General features: G+C 44.4%; 1 protein-coding gene across 2 annotated transcripts in view; it reads right to left on the reverse strand.

Annotated features, from left to right (window-relative positions):
- Positions 1 to 16821, reverse strand: part of AGBL1 (AGBL carboxypeptidase 1) — a gene marked incomplete at its 3' end in the record, with an annotated part of 421386 nt that overhangs the window by 250414 nt on the left and 154151 nt on the right. For both annotated transcript variants that reach the window (XM_079954219.1, XM_079954220.1), the window contains exon 18: positions 12934 to 13114. In XM_079954219.1, coding sequence (XP_079810345.1) covers positions 12934 to 13114 — 181 coding nt within the window. The remainder of the gene's footprint in view (positions 1 to 12933; positions 13115 to 16821) is intronic.

Consider the following 16821-nt stretch of genomic DNA (forward strand, 5'->3'; position numbering starts at 1 on the left):
TGTCAAGACTGGCCCGTACAGGCAGGGGTACCTTTACCTTTACCTTTAAGTTTCTAATGAACCGTATTTGGGACCGGGCAGGAATTTTCCACCTGACAAAATGGCTCTTGCCTTGTGGTTTTGCGTACCTAATAGCAATAGTCACAACTCTCATGGTTCAGGCATTGGGTAAGCTTTAGTCTTGGTGTCAGTTTCTCAGATCATGTGGTTGACTGTGCATATAAGGGATAAGGTGATCCTACAGGTAAACTGGCCCTAAGCTGTTAAAGGCTTTGTCTATTAATATTAACCCACTGAACTTGGGCCAGTAACAAAACAGCAACTAGGGTGCCCCCCCCCTGCATACTTCCCTCTGAAACAACCAAGCATTCCCCTATAGGGATGTTGAAATCAGCCCTACTGGCAATAGCACATCATGTGGACTTGCTAATGTTCTCCAAAACCATACATTACCTGCTATCGACCATCTTTCCCCAAAACACACCCAAAACTAGGAACATGGGGTACCTTGGCAATGTTTTTCATTAGGTAGAAGCATCTGTCACTAGGAGGTTTAAACGTAAGATTTTAGCGAAATCGGCCTTCCCCGCAATGCAAATTGCTTACTTCTCCAATCTGCTTTTTGGTAGCCATGGAAAATGATTGCTCCAAATCCTTCATATAACAACGCCATTATATACCTGAAAACAGTCATCATCTCCTTCCCCAATCTTCTCAAAATTTAAAAACCTATCCAATACCCTTCCTGCTTCCCCTTGTGTTGTTGCTGGTGAAAACCTTCCATTATTTCCATTATCTACCTCTGAACCCACTCCAATTTATCATCATTTTTTATGTGAGAAGAGTCTCCAAATTGAACACCAGAGTCTTTTTTTCCCCTCCCCTGATGTTCTTTCATGTTCTTTTGGGGTTGTTTCACATCAAAGCAAAACATTGGCTCAGCATCTGTAACAAGTATTTGCTGCCTTCAAGATAAACTGATAATACTGCTTGCCCTAAGGTGAGGAGACCAAAGGCAGCATCAAAATCTGTCTTGAAGAAATGGGCCCTTTTTTGAAGTGTACTAACTGCTGCCAGAAAAGGTAGAGCATAGTGGGCTGGCCCTACCATTAGGCCAGGGATAAAGAGCATTAGGCCCAAAGGTCAAATGCAGCCCTCCAAGCTTCTCCAGTTGGTCCTCAGAACTCTCCCCAGGCCACACCTCACAGGCCATATCCTCCTCAAATGCCGGGGAAGTATTTTGGAGTCAAAGGTCTGTGAACTCAGTTTAGATCTGGTATCCAAAACATCTTTTTTTTCCAGTTCAGAATTAAGCCTTTTGCACTTGGCTCTGATTCTTGGGGTTCCAGCAGAAGCACAAAGTAGATCTTGCAGACCCTCCAAGTGTCCCTATTTCCCAAGGATGTCTCTGATTTAGAGAAGCCATCCCAATTTCTTATTTGATCCTGGAATGTCCCACGTTTTCTTAGGATGTCCCTCTTTTCATTGGAGAAATGTTGGAGTATATGGAGTTATCCAACCTCTGAACTGTCTGAAGGCAATCCTGTATAGGGAAGGGTGTTTTTTTCATGATTAATGTTTTATTATGCTTTTATATTATGATGGAAGCTGTCAAGAGTGGCTGGAGCAACCCAGTAACATGTGTGGGGTATAAATAGTAAAATTATCATTATGGAATGGGACATCCCTGTTTTCATCAGAGAAATGTTGGAGGGTATGGATCTTGCAAACCTGAAGCCTGCCCACCTCTGGTGTCCAGCACCTTCCAATCCCCATTTACAAACACCACCATCCATAATAACCAGAAGGCAACTCAGCTTATTCCCAACTTTCTTCCTCAGGACTTCCTTCTCCAGCCCAGGGAGTCAAAATTTATACAAGACATTTTGGAACCTGAGGCAAACCACAAAATGGTGCCTGCTTCCCGACCAGAGAAGAAGGGTGAATGAAGATCTATCTACTGCCCCTATGGATCTTCCCACCTGGGGCAGTTGACTCACTTTGCCTCATGGGTGGGCCAACCCTGCAATCTCTTACAGCCTTCCCAACAGGGGTCTTCACTCTGTGTTTGTGTTTTAACAGATAGAATAACGAATAAACAAGCTGCATATGTTCATTCATTTTTATGGGAGTCAGCAAATGTGAATTTGGATGAATCACATGAACTGGATGGAAATATATTAGTCCATTCATTTTTAATTGCTTTGCAATGGAGGTTTTGTTTTGCATTGAAGAAATGGGCTAGGATGTGTACAGCTCCCAGGGATGAAATTGACCAGAGTGAAAAGCTCTGTTTAATTAAGATAGCAGTTAGGCTGCAACCCTAGCATTGGAATGTAGGAAGTTGCCTTATATAGAATTGCATGAAAACCAATTTAATTGCAGACACAGAGCCTTCAGTCCAGATTGGGGGGGATTGTAAGCTGTACTGGGAATTGGTGGTGGGGACTACTCTCAAAGGCTGAACTACTCAATTAAAGTCCCGTGAAATTTGTCCTTAGAAAGCTGTGTAATCACGGTTGCAAATTGCATGGGGAAACTGCATGGCAGGCTCCCCACTGCAGCCCTTTGCACTCCAATGCATGGAGGAAGGTGGGGGGGGGGTTCAGGTGACAGAAGGGGCAGGATAAGTGAGTATGTTCCTGCTCTCCTGTCATCACAAGAGGCCTTTAACATCTGAATTCATTTTGGATCTGTACAACTTTTAAAATGGTTGATACAATGAATATTGTTTGTGTTATCCACCTGAAATTTGGTGGGTTAGCAATGTTGGGTGGTGGAATTGGCTATAGAATGCCTCTACTGGCTCCCAGGCACAGTTTCTGGGCACAATTCAAAGTGTTGGTGCTGACCTTTAAAGCCCTAAATGGCCTCGGTCCAGTATAGCTGAAGGAGCGTCTCCACCCCCATCGTCCAGCCCGGACACTGAGGTCCAGCGCCAAGAGCCTTCTGGCAGTTCCCTCACTGCAAGAAGAGAAGTTACAGGGAACCAGACAGAGGGCCTTCTCAGTAGTGGTGCCCGCCCTGTGGAATGCCCTCCCACCAGATGTCAAAGAAATAATTTTAGAAGAAATCTGAAGGCAGCCCTGTTTAGGGAAGCTTTTAATATTTTATGCTTTATCTTGTTTTTAATATTTGGCTGGGAAGACCCGGCCAGATGGGCAGGGTATAAGCGATAAATTATTATTATTATTATCATTATCATCTAAATTTCATGTCATTAAGATTGCAAACATAGAACTTTCAGGCAGCAGAACACTGGCTGGATATTCCATTGAAATCAATGGAGAAATGGGTGAAGTTCCAAAGAATGGGAAATGAAGCAAATATGTAAGAATTCCTCAAGCAGGACCAGAGCAGGGCAACAGCACTCTCCCCACTTGTAATTCCCAGAAAGTGGTATTTGGAAGCATACAGTCTCCGACAGAGCTACCGAGGGCTCTCCAAAGAACCTGTGTGCAGCCAGAGTTTCCCAGTGGGTATCTGGCTGGCTGCTGTTCATGCTATATTATAAGGACCTTGGGGGACATGGGTGGTGCTTTGGTCTAAACAACTGAGCCTCTTGGGCTTGCTGATCGGTAGCTCAGTGGTTCGAATCTCCGCAACAGGGTGAGCTCCTGTTGCTCTGTCCCAGCTCCTGCCAACCTAGCAGTTCGAAAGCATGCCAGCACAAGTAGATAAATAGGTACCACTGTGGTGGGAAGGTAAATGGTGATTCTGTGAGCTCTGGCACTTGTCATGGTCCTCCATGTGCCAGTAGCGGTTTGGTCCTGCTGGCCACATGATCCGGAAAACTGTCTGTGGACAAACACCGGCTCCCTCGGCCTGAAAGTGACATGAGCGCCGCAACCCCATAGTCACCTTTGATTGGACTTCACTGGCCCGCCTTTTACCTTATAAGGACCTTGGGTATGAACCTTGGGTTCTGAGCTATTCCAGCCAGGAACAGATTATGTGCAATGAGTGGCGCTGGGGGAACGCAAGAAATAAGTGCTTGTTTCCCTGCCACAGTCATGAAAGTGCACAACGCATAGTGGAAAAGCAGAAGGGAAGGGGGTAAATGGGACATGCTGAGGTCTTGGAATGTCTCAGGGAGGCAGTTCAAAGTGCAGAGAGGCACAGTGCAATAAGAGCAGCTGGTGTTGAGTGATGGGGCAGCAATGTGGCCTCTTCCAAAGGCCCAGGGATACATGGAGATGAGAGATGGGCATGTTGCCACCACGGTGACACCTGGCCGCTAATTAGCCATCATCCCTCTCCCCCTCCTCACCAGCGTGGCACACTGTACACCCTGATCAAATTACATTTTTTTTAAAAAAAAAAGAAAGGAAACTAAAACACAACAAAGCAAAATCCTACTGCAATCTCTCCCCGGCGACCCCTTTCTTCAGCTCTTCTCTCGCCCTTTTATTTATTGTAATTACTTTAGTAATAAGATTTGTTTTCCTTGTTATTATATATATTACCGCGCAGGGCAACAACGAAAACAACAGCAGCGGAAAATAACAATGACTGGGAAGAATTATGCATTTTATTTATCTCTGTGGCCATTATGGGGCCACTGAGCAAAGGAAAGCAGGGAGGGAAGCTGGAGCAAATGCGGATGGGAGGGAGCAGTTGGGGGAAGCTGTAAATAGAGAAGCAAACACATTCCTGGGGAGCCAAGATGTATGGGAGTGCATTTGCCAAGGAGGAAACAGTGGTGCTAAATGAAGCCAGCTCATAATTCATGCAGCAAGGCAGCTCTGGCAGATAAAGGATGGAATAAATAACACTCTGGAAGAGTGAAGGCGAGTGGAAGAGTTCTTGTGGCCCACGAGAAGAGAAGATGGCGATTTGCAAGGCCTGGATTTCAAAACCAGTGCTGGGATTCTGGTACCTTGGGGTGTTTTTTTCCCTTCTCTCTGCAACGGCGGCTGTTTTTCGCACATTAAATGTGCATTTGTTACTTTTACACTGCACAAGGCCATGATATTATATTATATAAAGGTTTATTTAGATACCACTTTTTTGGCCCAGAGGCCCCAAAGCGGCGAACAATATATTGCTGCATACAATGAAAGTGCAATGCATCAAAACGATAGCAAACAGCAAAATGGGCAGATATCTGCCAATCACATTTGGGAGCTGCCTTCATGCTCTCACTGCTGTTGCAGCTCTCTAGCGTTCCATCGCTCACCAGAACACCCACTTCCTATCTTCCAGTCTCCCTGCTTGCCTGTAGTGTCAATATATCCACAAGTGTTTGGGTTGGGAAAGGGAAACGAAATGGGGGCGGTTCGGAAAGACGAAGAGGATCTGCAGGAATCTTTCACTTTGATTCCATGTATTTCTCTGTCAGCTCCAAGTCTGATCAATGATTCTGCAGCTCTGAATCATTTTTAATTTAATACTTCTGGGAAGAGGGTTAAAAAAAATTCAATCAAACATGGGCACAGTTGGCGAGCAGTGGGAATTAGCATTTGGCAGCGTTCATTATTGCTGTTTATGATGAAATAAATTAGGAGGGTTGTTGTTTTTTTACTGATGCAATTAATAACCCTAAATTTAGGTATCATAAATAACAATATTTATCTGGACTTGCAGTGTCTGGGAAAGACTAGCCAAGAGCTCAGAATGCCAGCAGTTTAGGATTGGATCTTGCACAAGTGATGTGGCCCAGGCATTTCTTGGTGTGACATTAAGAGAGTGTGCCAGTAAAAGAAGTGAGCAGCTGAGAATAGGGATGTTGGAGAATTCCAATGAAAACAGAAACGGGAGCGGAAATTGCTGATGTTCACTTATTCATCCCATGTCTGGAAAGGAAATCAATCCAAAGAATAGGATTGATATTCACTGCTGCTGTTGCCTTCAGTCTGCAAATGATATGTACTTGAATACTCCTCCCCGCCACACCCCATTTGCATTGTGTTTCCTTTGCACTGAAATGAATGAGGTGGAATAATGTAAGGACAACATAAGGTAAAGGGACCCCTGACCATTAGGTCCAGTCATGACCGACTCTGGGGTTGCGGCACTCATCTCGCTTTATTGGCCGAGGGAGCCGGCGTACAGCTTCTGGGTCATGTGGCCAGCATGACTAAGCTGCTTCTGGCGAACCAGAGCAGTGCACAGAAACGCCGTTTACCTTCCTGCTGGAGCGGTACCTATTTATCTACTTGCACTTTGATGTGCTTTCGAACTGCTAGGCTGGCAGGAGCAGGGACCGAGCAACGGGAGCTCACCCAGTCGCGGGGATTCGAACCGCCAACCTTCTGATCAGCAAGTCCTAGGCTTACATAATTAATTAGGTAAATTATATAAATTACACAATTTCACCACAGCAAACAGTGAGACAAATAACACGGTTTTCTGTGGAAGCTGAACTGCAGGGGAACGGAAACGGCACTACAGTCGTACCTTGGATCCTGAACACCTTGCGGGTCAAATGTTTTGGCTCCCAAACACCATAAACCCGGACGGATGTGAGTGTTCCAGTTTGCGAATGTTCTTTGGAAGCCGACGGGGCTTCCATGGTTTCCAGCTGGCCACAGGAGCTTTCTGCAGTCAATCAGAAGCCGCAATCTTGGTTTCCGGATGTTATATAAATCAAGCAGACTTCCGGAAGGGATTCAGTTTGACTTCCGAGGTACGACTGGACATGCAATGAATACAGTGGAGGATGGAACATGGTGCCTCCTTGAATCCCTAGCTGAGAAGGTGCTGCAACTCTATTTCTGCTGACCATGGGTACATGGGTCAGCTGAATTGAATGTGCTAGAGGGTTGAAGAAGCCCCCCTGCTGGTGGCGGCAGTGGGAGGAGGCCATGCTGCCACCATCTTTGGTTCCCCCCGGCTCCTCCCAACATCCGGATGTTGCTCATGCAATGTCAGGATGTCACACGCATCATGTGAGACATTCCTCCTTCCCCATCGCCCTCGCAAGCTGGCGCCTCTGTCATCACAACACCATAATTTAACTCTACATTGTGTGAATAAGTACTTTCTTGTTCTTGAATCATTTTTCAGCTTCAGTGGATGTCCCAGATTTCTAAGTGTTCTAGTTGTAGGGCTATGGGAAATAGAGAAAAGCTTTCCGCTATCCACTATCTCCACACTATGCTTCAAAGAGGAGCAATGCGCTACCCCTCCTTTTTTTTTTCCAAGAAGGCTCTCTTATCCTTGAGTCAAACCATTGTTTTGTATAGCTCCAGATTGCAGATGGGGAAGAAATGTGTTCGGTTCCCATTTTAATAAGAACCTCCCTAATTTGCACTTCCCAAAGAGAACGCAGCCATACTTAGAAATGTGCACTTCTCTGAATGTTTGTGATGCTGGTGCAATACAAAGAAGCATATATTTGGGGAAAGTGCACACAGAAATTGATATAGTGGCAAAAGTAATGTAGAAAAATGCACTGTATCAGAGGAAGTGCCTTGCAAAATAATATCAATATTAGGCAAAATTGCAAGCAAGCTGGGATTTCATTCTTACAGTGTGGTGAAGAAGTCCTTATTACAAGCCAATAGAAAGATTGCTTCATTACCAAGGGGTTATACAGTATAGCCCTAGCTCAGTATACTGGTGTACAATAGGTACAAACTAGATAACGCCCTTCCTGGAGACAACAGCCTACAGGTGTCAAACTTTGTCACTTCCCCCACCTCCTTGCACGTTGGCATCACACATGACTGAGAAACTTATCTGCAAGAAACATAGTTTTTTGCCTGGCAGATGCAAATCATCCCTATGTATTGTACACTTATTGTTACCTTCCTTTGGCTTAATTGCACCTTTCTTTTTCAGGCAGTGCAATGCAGATGCAAATCCCTATTAGACAGAGCATGTTCAACAGACTTAAGTGCAGAACAACTTGTCCTTGGGACAGCTATACAGCTGCAAATAAAACGTTTTAAGTGTGTTTTAAGTACAATATACAACGTGACACTAGATGGCGATGGTGAGTCTTATGGAAAATTTGATGTACAGTCGTACCTTGGAAGTCGAATGGAATCTGTTCCGGAAGTCCGTTCGAATTCCAAAATATTCGGAAACCAAAGCGCGGCTTCTGGTTGGCTGCAGGAAGTCCTCCTGCAGCCAATCGGAAGCCGTGGAAGCCCCGTCAGACATTTGGGTTCCAAAGAACGTTTGCAAACCGAAACATATGCTTCCGGGTTTGCAGCTTTTGGGAGCCAAAATGTCCAAGTACCAAGGCATTCGGGATCCAAGGTACGACTGTACAGTGGTACCTCGGGTTACATACTCTTCAGGTTACACATGCTTCAGGTTACAGACTCCGCTAACCCAGAAATAGTACCTCAGGTTCAGAAATTTGCTTCAGGATGAGAACAGAAATTGTGCAGTGGTGGCGGCACGGCAGCAGTGGGAGGCCACATTAGCTAAAGTGGTGCTTCAGGTTAAGAACAGTTTCAGGTTAAGAACAGACCTCCAGAATGAATTAAGTTCTTAACCTGAGGTACCACTGTATTTTTAAAAAATGCTTTTAAAAAAAGCATTTTCAGAGTGGTTTTTATATGTGTCTAGATTCCGCAGAGACATCACCTTGCCAACAAAGGTCCGTATAGTTAGAGCTATGGTTTTCCCAGTAGTGATATATGGAAGTGAGAGCTGGACCATAAAGAAGGCTGGAGGAGACTCTTGAGAGTCCCATGGACTGCAAGAAGATCAAACCTATCCATTCTTAAGGAAATCAGCCCTGAGTGCTCACTGGAAGGACAGATCCTCCAATATTTTGGCCACCTCATGAGAAGAGAAGGCTCCCTGGAAAAGACCCTGATGTTGGGAAAGATGGAGGGCACAAGGAGAAGGGGACGACAGAGGACGAGATGGTTGGACAGTGTTCTTGAAACTACCAGCATGAGTTTGACCAAACTGCGGGAGGCAGTGGAGGACAGGAGTGCCTGGCGTGCTCTGGTCCATGGGGTCACGAAGAGTCGGACACGACTAAATGACTAAACAACAACAACAACAAAGATTCCGTCCAAGTCACATACCACTTTGTTTGTGAGAGTAGGTATGTAACATTCTCAAACCTGCTGCTTATCTGGGACACTTAACCACAACAGAAAACATGAAACTGTTCTAATCAGAAGTGGGACACAGCATGGATATATTTGTTTCATTGCTTCCAGGGAGAATAAGCAGGGTAGGGGGATGTTCCCCACTTGAGCTATATGCTGCACTAGTGTAATTACATCACCACCATCATGTTTGCCGTAGAAGTACATTTGCTTATAGCTTTCAGATCACATTAGCAAAAGCAGGCACCCGGGCCTGGTTTGTCTTGGGACTTCTTAAGCCTTCTGGAGCATGATCAGGGAAGGTCCTGTTGGGATGAGAGCTCTCCTCAACTGGGCAGGGTGTACACTGATGTGGCAGCCGATGTCTAGGCTGCTGGCAGGAACCCTTTCTAAATGCCACATATTGGTGCCTTATCTCTCTGACTGAGCAGGAAGGCTTTGGCACTTGCAGAAGAGCCACTTCAAAGCAATGCGGGGAGGGGGGAATCCCTCTCTAAATCAAGAAAGATGCTGAGATAAGTAGACGGAAGCAGCATCAATAGCACAACTAAAGGGAAGGGGGGGGAGAGATTTATAGGGGCATCTGCGTGCGAGATGCAAAATCACTCTGCTCGTTAAAAAGTCAGATCCGAATGGGGATACTCAGAATAATCATCTTGTTCAGAATTGTCCTGGCAGGCTTCTTTATGAGCTTTCAAAGGAAAGGAGAAGATATTAATTTATACCAGCACTTTAAAGACAGTGAGTTGGAGAAAGTAGGCAGCATGATTGGAAGGGCTCTGGAACATAGGGAGGAAAGGTGAACTGAAACTGCTTGGCTTGTCACCGATGTTTTCAGGAGGTGCGGTGGGGAAAAAGCTTCCCTCTCTCTTCAGAGGTTTTTCAGCACCTCTTTCAAAAGGTTGACTTATTGATTTATGCTGCCTTCATATCACGCCGTTTTCAGTAATGCCACTGCATAGCCAAACCTGATTGGCTGTGTGGCATTGTAACATCATCTTTTCATCATTTGACTCCTGGTCCTGGTGCGGTCCCTTCTCAGCTCATCCAGAAAGCAGCAGCAGCAACCAGAGGGAACATTCTGGTAATATTCAGAGCAGATGTCTTTGGCATGAAATCATCAGCTCACCACAACACCTCACTTAGAAGGGGTGATGCAATATTCCTCAAAGTTTTTCAAGGATAAGCCATCTGCCTTATTCTGATGTACTGCCCACATCATCTCCTTCTGCCCCTGCTCCTCATTGTCCAGCTGCGGGATAAGCAGCCTGATGCTTATGTTAAGCATACTAATGCATGAAGGGGTTAATACCACAGAGAAAGCTGTCCTGCCAGCCTTAGCTCACCTTCAGAGGGACTAGGTCAGTGATGGCCAAACTTGGCCCTCCAGCTTTTTTGGGGACTACAATTCCCATCATCCCTGACTACTGGTCCTGTTAGCTAGGGAAGATGGGAGTTGTAGTCCCAACACAGCTGGAGGGCCAAGTTTGGCCATCACTGGACTAGGTAAATAAGACTTTGTTCCCCTCAATCTACCAGTGTGTGAGGAAATCTGTGCTAATTGCAGCAGCTAAGACCACATGGCTTTCACAAGCCGATCTTGTGTTCCTGTACCAATAATTTAGAAACTTTACCACTGTAATTAAGTCAAGCTTTACTGCCTGTGCAAATTTTCTGAATGCTGTATGGAAAAGCACATGAAACAGACATTTGCAGAGTTTGTAAGTAAACCATTTTTATCTTACCAAGCGTGTGGTCTTTTTTCTACGCTGGAGGAAGACGGAAACCTTAGAAGGAACTCACAAGGGCATATTTCAAAGATCTAACAGCTTAGATTTCCTTGCTTTACTTTGCTACATGCTTTGTGATTTTAAATCTCTCTCACCAAAGAGTACTTGCTTCAAACCTGGATCTTGGCATCCAGGAATTCTCCTTTTATACCTATTTTTCCTTGCCACCAACACCAACCACATGTTCTATGAGTGTTTAACACACTCAAATCATTCTGGACAAATCCCAGATCAGCTTAATTCAGTTTGGGATCCAGACTGAAAATACACAGCTAAAGAGACAAAAATGAGAACACAGCAGCCTAATGGGGACTGAGTATGCCCAGTGCATATAGAATACAAAATGACTGGCGGGGGGGGGGAGGCTGGGAAACCAGAGGAGGAAATGGAATAGAGCATCCTGGAAAAGGGCATGGCTGGCTGACAGGAACCTGAAACAGGAGGATTCCATATTGCCACATTTTGCTGCAACTCTCACTTGTGATATACAGTCATAGAAATGCAGGGAACGCTTTTGCTCCTCAAGGAACACCCTTCTTTCCAAGAGTCAACTGGAAATTGCAAGAAAGGTCAGGTGTTCCCCCAGGCCTGTGTCTAGTGGAGATTTTAATTATGTGCAGTGATAATGGAAAGCTGGGAAAGCAGAAGGCGTTTGTCTGGCCCTCGACTTCTCAGGGGCTGTGAGGTGTGTGTGTGTGAGAGAGAGAGAGAGAAAGATTTGAGAACCAGCTCAGGGCAATATCCCGTTATTTCATTCAATAGGATCCTGAGCTACTTTCCCTTTCAGCTGTTGTATCAGTGCCACAGCATGAAAGGTGTGAAGGAGAAGTGAAGCATTCTGAAAAATATGGAGAGACCCAAAAAATCAAAGCTTCCAATAAGCCCCTCTAAGGCAAACCTTTGCCCCTCCTTTCTATTTCAAAGGGAACTCACTTTAAAAACTCGATAAAGTACAGCTAAAAAAATTATTCTCTCTCTCTTTTTCCTTTATGTTTTGTTTTTCCCAGCAAGATTCAGACCACCATGACACAAAAATAAACCACTGAGTTTCTCAGGCACGGTTCCTGGGCACAAGGATTGGGGCACTACAAACAATTCTATACTTCCATCTGTGAAATACTGGAGGCCATGCAACTCAGAGCAGACCCATTGAAGTTAATGGACCTTGTCAATTCATTCCTATGGTTCTACTCAGAGCAAAACTTAGCTGGTTCCAAACTTATTCATCCTTACTAAGCAGTAGACACTCACTGTGTTTAAGGAGGATTTTTCTCTGAAGTACTTGTCCATAGAATTGTGGCCTTAAGTCAACTTAACATTCAGTCTGATTGAATAACTCATTAACAGCTGGTGGGGTGGTGGTATTTTATTGTTTTTAAAAAATGTGGATTTTTTTAAAGAAAAAAACCTGATGATCAATCAAGTTTCCTTCCCTTGAAAGGATCTCCAGCACTGATGCCATTGATGTAAATGATCAGCCTCTCATGACTCAAGCAATGTGTTTTAAGATAATTTCCCAAGCAACAAATGAGTCCCCCCCCCCGTGTTAATCAGTCAAGAGAAACTGTTGTCTTCATTAAATACACTCACTATGTCACTTCCACTGAACTACTGTAAAATTTATGTTAATTGGCTAAATAACTGATTAATTGGTTAAAAGGTAGACAGTTAATTTACCCAGAAAATGCATTATTCGGTGAACAGCCTAATCAAATACAAACTTGGGAGAACCATCCTATTGAAAAATGCATTCTATATTTAGGCAAGGGCAAGAAGCATCAGCAGCTCCAAGTCACAACTGGACAAGGGCCCAAAGTTGTGTACCACTGACAGTGGTTTGAATAGTGTTGAAATATATAATATTTTAAATAATAATAAAAAAATCTGTTAAAATAGGAATCATATAGGGTTTGAATATGGGAGCTGAAAAGCTAAGAGGCTTAGCAAGGGCAGCCGACCAGGCAGACCAAATACCACTACAACTGCTCATTAACGTATTTCATGCTAATAAGGAATGTCCCTTGTTGCTGAACGCAGTAGCTGGAACTCACAACTCCATAGGCCTTTTAATATGGCCAGCTTAATTGCTTGCTAGTAACTGCAACCCAAGCGATGCAACTCACTTGCCATTGATGACTCCATCTGGATTCAGCATGGGGATGACCTTGAAGATGAAGCATTGCCTCAGGAGATCTGCAATGGGGTCACTGCTGAGCAGGAATTCAAGTGTCCCCTTCATTACCCAGCTGGCATTGCTCTCACCAGGATGGACCCTTGCCATGAGCACCACATAAGGACGGTCACCTAGAAAACACAGTAGGAGGGGTATTCTTTAAAAAAATGCTTTTTCCTGTCCTTCTCCCTCTCAACTATTACTACTTCTACTACTACTACTACTAACATACAGTCGTACCTTGGATCCCAAACACCTTGGCTCCTGAACAAATCGGCTCCCGAACAATCGAAACCCAGAAGTGAGTGTTCCGGTTTGTGAACGTTCTTTGGAACTCAAACATCCAGTGGGGTTTCCATGGCTTCCAATTGGCTGTGGGAGCTTCCTGCAGCCAATCAGAAGCCGTGCTTTGATTTCCGAACGTTTTGGAAGTCAAATGGACTTCCAGAATATGGATTCTATTCGACTTCCAAGGTACGACTGTATATCTGTCCCAATAACCTCATGGGAGCTTTATATTCTAAAATGGCACTAAATGCACCATGAGACTTTCCCGCGAGACTTTTCTTCTGGGTGGAAAAAGAACAGTGCTTTCTGTTTTGGAGCACCAGTGGTCCACTGGCTTTGTTCATGTGGTCCACAGCACGTCTATGGAATTCAAATTGAAATGCCATAGAATAAAATACAAGAGATAAAAGAAGTAATACAAATACAACTAAAAACCATACAGCATCTAGCACAGAACACAGGCAGAAAAATTGTTAACTGGTCTGCCAAAACACTTAGCAATTTTCAAGTGGTCGGAGGGAGGAAATGGAGGAACCAGTGGCTTTGACACCCAGAGCTGCTTTCTCCATTACTCTGTCAGGTTAAACAAGCATGCAGCAAAAACACATATGTCTGTAGTGGCCATCATTTCTGACAGCCACTACAGACAGATGTTGGCAGAGAATCAAGGCCTTCCAACCAATTTTGGCTTTGCATCACATTTGACAACATACCAGCTGTATTCTTTATTCTCTCTATATTCTAGCCTGCAGCTGAGAAAAGGGGGAAAGTACCATCCACCAGAAAAAGCAAGGGAGAAAAATAGGCCATGCTGCGATTTGGGTCTCGCATGTATTAGTACATATGCAGTAGAATGATGTGGTCATGTTCTGGGATTGTAGAATGGATTGTACCAGTTGGAGACTATACAGGTGGGGAGTAGCATTTCCAATGTTCCCCCATGTTTTAAAAAACCCACAAAAAAAACCTGCAAGGAAAGAAAACTGCAAATGCATGTGCTGCTGTGGGGATCTTTGGCTCTCCAGATGTTGTTGGATTCCAACTCCCACCATCCCTGACCAGGCTGGTTGGGGCTGGTGGGAGTTGTAGTCCAATAACATCTGGTGGGTCATAGATTCCTCACCCCTGAACTAGTGCAGCCAGGGGAAATGTACCGTGTGTGTGTGTGTGTGAGAGAGAGAGAGAGAGAGAGAGAGAGAGTTCATAAAATTTATACACCAGTTTATTAAAGTATACAAAAAAATAATAATCAAGAGAATCATTGAAAATTTACAACCCTACTTTAAAACATACAAAGGTTAAAATATTTTAAAAGATTAAAGTCAGCTTAACTTTCTAAGCATTTTAAATATATGTCCACCTTTCAATAAAAAGCAATTTTCAAAGCAGATTAAATTATAATACAAATAATTGAAAGAAATCGCAGGTTTAAAAATTTATAATATTTTTTTTTTAAAGAAACTTGATGAACAGAAGTGAAAACAGTAAAATCAGCAGCAATCAAACAAAACGCCCCCTGCGATTCCAGTTTTCTGCTTGCGGTGAGGTCAGCTGGCTTCTTTGACCTAGGCGAGCATGCAAAAATGTTGCTATTCCAACTCAAGTTTGAAGTGGTACACTACTTTATACCTTCCACTGCTTACTTAGATCCAGCCTTCTCTATTATCTCTAACAAGGAAAAGCTGCTAGGTAATGGGAGGCAAAGCACAGCCTAGAAGAGGGCTCTCCATGTACAGCTCCTTGTACTGGCTATCAGAGTCAGAGGCCACTACAGGAGCAGTGAGACTTCAGCACAAGTGGCCCCTTACAAAGAAATTAATGTGTGTGCTGGCCCATATCCGCTGTCTCAATTTAAACACCATTACTCACAGCTGCAAACACAATTCCAGGCACTCGCTTGTTCGAGTAATGAACAGCCACTTCTGATTCCGAGTCCCTTTCAAAGTTTGCCAGTAAAAGTGGAAGGAGAATGAAATATCTTCTTTCTGAGAATGATGAGCGTTGACAATCTTGATCCCTAGCTGGCAACCCATCTGACAATTATATGATTTGGTGTGACACTCAGTGAGAGATCGTTCCCCCCCCCCTTTTTTTTTTCCCCTTGCGTGGGGAAACAACCATTGATGGCACCACGCTGGTTCTGAGACTGTTTTGTCATGCTCAACCAGATCACTTCAGAAAAATGTAAAGCTACATTCAGTTGCTTCGTGGGGTTTGGATTCGGAAGAGGCCCCAAGGGAAGGACGAAGTAGGAATGACACTTCTCTCTTTTAAGAAGAGTCTAAAGCAAGAGCACTGTTGCAAAAGCTGCTTTTATGTCACGTCGTGGTGCTACTGTGTATCTCTCTGTCATCCATGGATTGTGGAATCATCTCACGCAAGGATGGAGAATCAGTTTTCAGCTCAAGGGTCACAGTCCCCTCCTAAGACCACATGGCAGGGCCAGAGGCAAAATAGTCTATAACGGTGTGGGACGATTGCAGAACAAATGAATCCAGCATAAAGGAGATGGAAGCATGTCCAACGGGTCTTGATATGAACCATGCGCCTCTCTTCATCTGTCAAAGCCTAGAGAGTTTGCACTCACTGGGTGTTTCTGCATGAGTTGCTAGTTGTTGTTGTTTAGTCGTTTAGTCATGTCCGCCTCTTCGTGACCCCATGGACCAGAGCATGCCAGGCACTCCTATCTTCCACTGCCTCCCACAGTTTGGTCAAACTCATGTTAGTAGCTTCAAGAACACTGACCAACCATCTCATCCTCTGCCGTCCCCTTCTCCTTGTGCCCTCCATCTTTCCCAACATCAGGGTCTTTTCCAGGGAGTCTTCTCTTCTCATGAGGTAGCCAAAGTATTGGAGTCTCAGCTTCTGGATCTGTCCTTCCAGTGAGCACTCAGGGATGATTTCCTTCAGAATGGAGAGGTTTGATCTTCTTGCAGTCCATGGGACTCTCAAGAGTCTCCTCCAGCACCATAATTCAAAAGCATCAATTCTTCGGCGATCAGCCTTCTTTATGGTCCAGCTCTCACTTCCATACATCACTACTGGGAAAACCATAACTAACTATACGGACCTTTGTTGGCAAGGTGATGTCTCTGCTTTTTAAGGTGCTGTCTAGGTTTGTCATTGCTTTGTCATTGAGTTGCTAGATTCGCCCCCTATTTGGAAGGCCTTTCCCAATGGGGTTGCTCAGCAGCATTTAACAACATACAATTGATCAGCTACCTTTGGCTAGATGTTCCACAGGCCTGACCTGTCTATTCCAGATGCTAATTTGCTGTGCTGGTTGGGGATAATGGGAGCTGCAGTTCAACAACTGGAGGAAACTTTGTTACATCTCTCCTCATCCCTGACTATTGACCTTTCTGGACAGGGCTGATGGGAGTTGTAGTTTAACAAAATCTGGAGGGCACCATATTGGCTAACCCCAGTTTCCTATATAGTCTGTGCTATGCTTGAAGTAACAGACAGTACAAATGCCTGCTCCTGAATCATATGCATCATATTTCTTATTTCCCAGCGATTTCATTTGCTGCCCCCCTCCCTCTTTCGT

The sequence above is a fragment of the Podarcis cretensis genome (genome assembly GCF_951804945.1).
Source record: "Podarcis cretensis genome assembly, chromosome: 14".
NCBI lineage: Eukaryota > Metazoa > Chordata > Lepidosauria > Squamata > Lacertidae > Podarcis > Podarcis cretensis.